This window comes from Gobio gobio, assembly GCF_949357685.1.
Source record: "Gobio gobio genome assembly, chromosome: 9".
Classification (NCBI taxonomy): domain Eukaryota; kingdom Metazoa; phylum Chordata; class Actinopteri; order Cypriniformes; family Gobionidae; genus Gobio; species Gobio gobio.
The window spans coordinates 4,553,181-4,558,708 of record NC_137115.1 but is presented as its reverse complement, the minus strand read 5'-3'; the positions used below and the strand labels follow the sequence as shown (position 1 = coordinate 4,558,708).

Sequence of the window (5,528 nt, the reverse complement as noted above, 5' to 3'; positions counted from 1 at the left end):
AATAAATAATATTTTAATTATGATTGTCTCCTCTGCGATGTCTTACAATTCCACAGCATTGTAAAGGTTTCTAGGGTGGAGGGGTATATTTTTTATTGTATTTTATTTTTGTATTAAACTGATAAATAAATAAAACAATATATGTGCACACATAAATAATTTATAATAAATACTGCAATATTCCACAAACTGTGATGGTGATTTCATGGGGACTTTAACGTCTTGTCTGTAGACTTTTATTTTGAAAATAAAAACCGGAAATTCAGATCCTGCGCTCATACTGAATGAGGTACGTCAACAGCAGTGGCTGCAACAGATGTCACTTCATATCTTTTAAGTAAAGTCGCCAATTCTGGAAGTTTGTAAAGTGTGTCTCTTTTAAACAGGGGAAATATGAAGACTCCAGTGAGCGTCCTGCGGCTGCCCAGGGGTCCGGACCCGAACAGCCGAGGCTTCGACCCGAACTCTCCGCGCTTCATCGCCCTGTGTCCCACCACACTCTCCTCATCCTCCTCTTCCTCAGGAGTTGGTGATGAAGAGGAGCAGCGGCTGCGGTCAGATCTGCGCGAGAGGTTTCTGCGCACACTCTTACTGATGACTGACAAACGGGTTGAGTTCAACATGCACGAGAAAGTGCGCGTTCGCGCGAGGTTCGGAGCCTCGGATATAGACGTGCTGAACTTCCAGGTGTGTGATCTGGAGACTCCTCTCGGCGTCCAGAAAGAAGCTCTCCTGAGATGCCAGGATGTGATTTCGTGCTCGTTTGAGCTGTGAGAGGCGCGCGATGCTGATCTGCGCCACAAGAGGGCGGTGGAAGTGTGTGAGGGCTGGAGTTAAAATGAGTTCAGGGAACTTTCTCGTCGGTTTCATTGTTTTTCATGCTGTTGTTTGTAATAAACGTTTGCACTGTTCAGAACTGTTCTGATTTTCCTTAATTTTTTTCCTTTATCAAAGTGTCCTTCCTATGTTTTATAGGGTAGTTACTAATAAAAACTGCCACAAGTACATTGCAAGTTTGTACCATAAATGTCATGTGACTAATTATTCTAGATATACATGATATAATATATGGAGAGAAAATAAACAGTCTTTAAAAGCTAATGTCAGTGTTGGTGATCTCTTATCTTGCTGGATTTTAAGTGTACCTGCTCAAGAACACACATTTTGAGGTAGTTTTTCATTGAAAAGTCTCTGCTACTCACTAGCACACACACTACACCAACACACATGTACATACACACACCATGCATGCAAACACTACACCAACACACATGTACATACACACACCATGCATGCACACACTACACCAACACACATGTACACACACCATGCATGCGCAAACACTACACCAACACACATGTACATACACACACCATGCATGCGCAAACACTACACTAACACACATGTACATACACACACCATGCATGCGCACACACTACACCAACACACATGTACATACACACACCATGCATGCGCACACACTACACCAACACACATGTACATACACACACCATGCATGCGCAAACACTACACCAACACACATGTACATACACACACCATGCATGCGCAAACACTACACCAACACACATGTACATACACACACCATGCATGCGCAAACACTACACCAACACACATGTACATACACACACCATGCATGCGCAAACACTACACCAACACACATGTACATACACACACCATGCATGCGCAAACACTACACCAACACACATGTACATACACACCATGCATGCGCAAACACTACACCAACACACATGTACATACACACCATGCATGCACACACTACACCAACACACATGTACATACACACACCATGCATGCGCAAACACTACACCAACACACATGTACATACACACACCATGCATGCGCAAACACTACACCAACACACATGTACATACACACCATGCATGCACACACTACACCAACACACATGTACATACACACACCATGCATGCGCAAACACTACACCAACACACATGTACATACACACACCATGCATGCGCAAACACTACACCAACACACATGTACATACACACACCATGCATGCACGCACACACTACACCAACACACATGTACACACACACCATGCATGCGCAAACACTACACCAACACACATGTACATACACACACCATGCATGCACACACTACACCAACACACATGTACACACACACACACACCATGCATGCGCAAACACTACACCAACACACATGTACATACACACACCATGCATGTAAACACTACACCAACACACATGTACATACACACACCATGCATGCGCAAACACTACACCAACACACATGTACATACACACACCATGCATGTAAACACTACACCAACACACATGTACATACACACACCATGCATGTAAACACTACACCAACACACATGTACATACACACACCATGCATGCACACACTACACCAACACACATGTACATACACACACCATGCATGCGCAAACACTACACCAACACACATGTACACACACACACCATGCATGCGCAAACACTACACCAACACACATGTACATACACACACCATGCATGCACACACTACACCAACACACATGTACACACACACACACCATGCATGCGCAAACACTACACCAACACACATGTACATACACACACCATGCATGCACACACTACACCAACACACATGTACATACACACACCATGCATGCGCAAACACTACACCAACACACATGTACATACACACACCATGCATGCACACACTACACCAACACACATGTACATACACACACCATGCATGCGCAAACACTACACTAACACACATGTACATACACACACCATGCATGCACACACTACACCAACACACATGTACATACACACACCATGCATGCACACACTATACCAACACACATGTACATAGACACAAACGCACACACACTACACACATATGGACACACTACACAGACACATGTACATACACAACATAGACACACTACACAAATGCACACACTACGCATGCACACAAACACACATGTACTTACACACACCACGCATGCACACACTACACAAACGCATGTACATACACCACACAGACACACACAAACTACACAGACAGATATACACACAAACACTTTACACAGACACATACGCACACTACACAAACATATACACACACACTACAGACATATACACACTCTACACAGACACATGTACATACACAACACACACTACACAGACATATACACACTCTACACAGACAGACACACACACACTACACAGACATATATACACACATATGTACATGCACAACACACACTACAAAGACATACACCACGCATGCACACACACTACACAAACACATGTACATACACCACATAGACACACACACTACACAGACACGCATGTACACACACAGACACACACACACACTACACACATGCAGAGACATATACACAAACACTACACATGTACATACACTACACAAACACGTACATAAACATACCACACACACACACACGTACATACACAACACAGACACACACACTACACACATGCACAGACATAAACACTACACATGCACATACACTACACAAACACATGTACATACACACACCACACACGCACACACACTACACAGACATATACACACACATGTACATACACAACACAGACACACACATGCACAGACATAAACACTACACATGCACATACACTACACAAACACATGTACATACACACACCACACACATATACACACACGCACACACACTACACAGACATATACACACACACACATGTTCATACACAACACAGACACACACACACACACACTACACAGATACACACACTACATAGACACACATGTACAGACACACACCACACAAACACACATACATACACACATGCACAAAAACAGCCGTCCAACATATTAGTCATTTATTATTTGAGTCCTGAAAGTTTTTTTAAGGGCACATGAGTTTGTCTGTCTCTATTCTTCTAATGGAACGAGGAGAATCAATGACATTCAATCTTCTTAAAAGGTATGAGTTTTTTACCAGAGCCAGTTTTATTAGAATATCATTAGACATTGTTCAATGACTGTGCCATTGTTGTTCACGTTACCCTGGCGGAGCAGGGCCTGATGACTCATCCAGTGCCCTGAAACACAACGGACACACACACACACACACACACACACACACACAGAGAGAGAGAGATCCTGTTTTGTTGTCAGAGCTCCCCATAATTTAATCAGGAAGCTTACAAGGACATGCAATGTTAATTTCACATTTCGAATCGTGAACCGTAGCTGCGCTAGTCATTTTACTCACCTAGTGGCCACGAGTAATCATGTTTTGAGATGCAGGTCTGCGACCGCTGACGTAAACGTTCATTGCTCATATTTAATCATCTTTCTCCCCTTCAGTTACTCGAAATGTTTCATTGAATCAATCAAGGTACAAGTGAAGGACTAATGCAATGAAATAAAGTGCATCAAATTGATCTGCGTTTCTTTGGATTGTTTCATTGGCAGACGTGCTTTTGTAATGCTCTCTGTTTGAGCATCGGGTGATTATGAGCAGACGCTTTGAAAATTATTCATGCCACAAACCCCCAAATATGATGAACCGCTTGATAGGGACCCCTAAAATAAAAGACAGCTCATATTTCCATGCATAAAGACCGATTATAAATGTGGATAATTTTATATATAATTTGAAAAAAAAAAAAAAAAAAAAAAAATATATATATATATATATATATATATATATACATGCTATATTGACATTTGAATAAAGTTTTCTACCCATACAATGCATGTCTAATGCTGTAGATTGTAACTTTTTTATTTAATATCATTTTTTTTGGTTTTTGTTGTGTTTCCATTTTTACACTTTCATACTAGGCACGCACACACACACACACACACACACACACACACACACACACACACACACACACACACACACACACACACACACACACACACACACACACACACACACACACACACACACACACACACACACACACACACACACACACACACACACACTCAAACAGCCACTCAACATAATAGTCATTTATTTGTGTATATATTACTTTAATATACAAGTATATGTTGTATATATATATAATGTTATGAATTTATCTACCCATAAAACATGTATAATGCTGTACATTGTAACTTTGTTTTGTTTAATGTAAATAATAAATATATTTGTTTTATTATTATTTATATATTATTCATTTATTTATTATCATTTGTACTCTTGCACAATTGCGTCCCCGTGACCTGTGAAAAGTCTGGAAAGATCTACTCGTTCTTTGTTATTTTCCACATTTTTAAGTGTCATCAAAACTATAAATCCCATGGAAGCTGGAAAATCGCTTTTACCTTCCGCATCAGTGTTATTTTAGTATCATTGAGATTAGGGCTGCACGATTTGCAGAAAATATCTAATTGCGATTATTCTGATTAAAATTGCGATTGCGTTTTAAAATGCGATTTTTCTTTTATTTTACATTTTTACAAATGAA

The 5,528-nt window shown here is 40.7% G+C and overlaps 1 protein-coding gene across 1 annotated transcript; it reads left to right on the top strand.

The window, feature by feature from the left end:
* Nucleotides 1-261: 261 nt before the first annotated feature.
* Nucleotides 262-1,101, top strand: gemin7 (gem (nuclear organelle) associated protein 7). Its single transcript, XM_079824841.1, has 2 exons — nt 262-289; nt 387-1,101. The coding sequence occupies exons 1-2, from the start codon at nt 285-287 to the stop codon at nt 772-774; spliced, it is 393 nt and encodes a 130-aa protein (XP_079680967.1). The 5' UTR covers nt 262-284; the 3' UTR covers nt 775-1,101.
* The last annotated feature ends 4,427 nt before the right edge of the window (nt 1,102-5,528 follow it).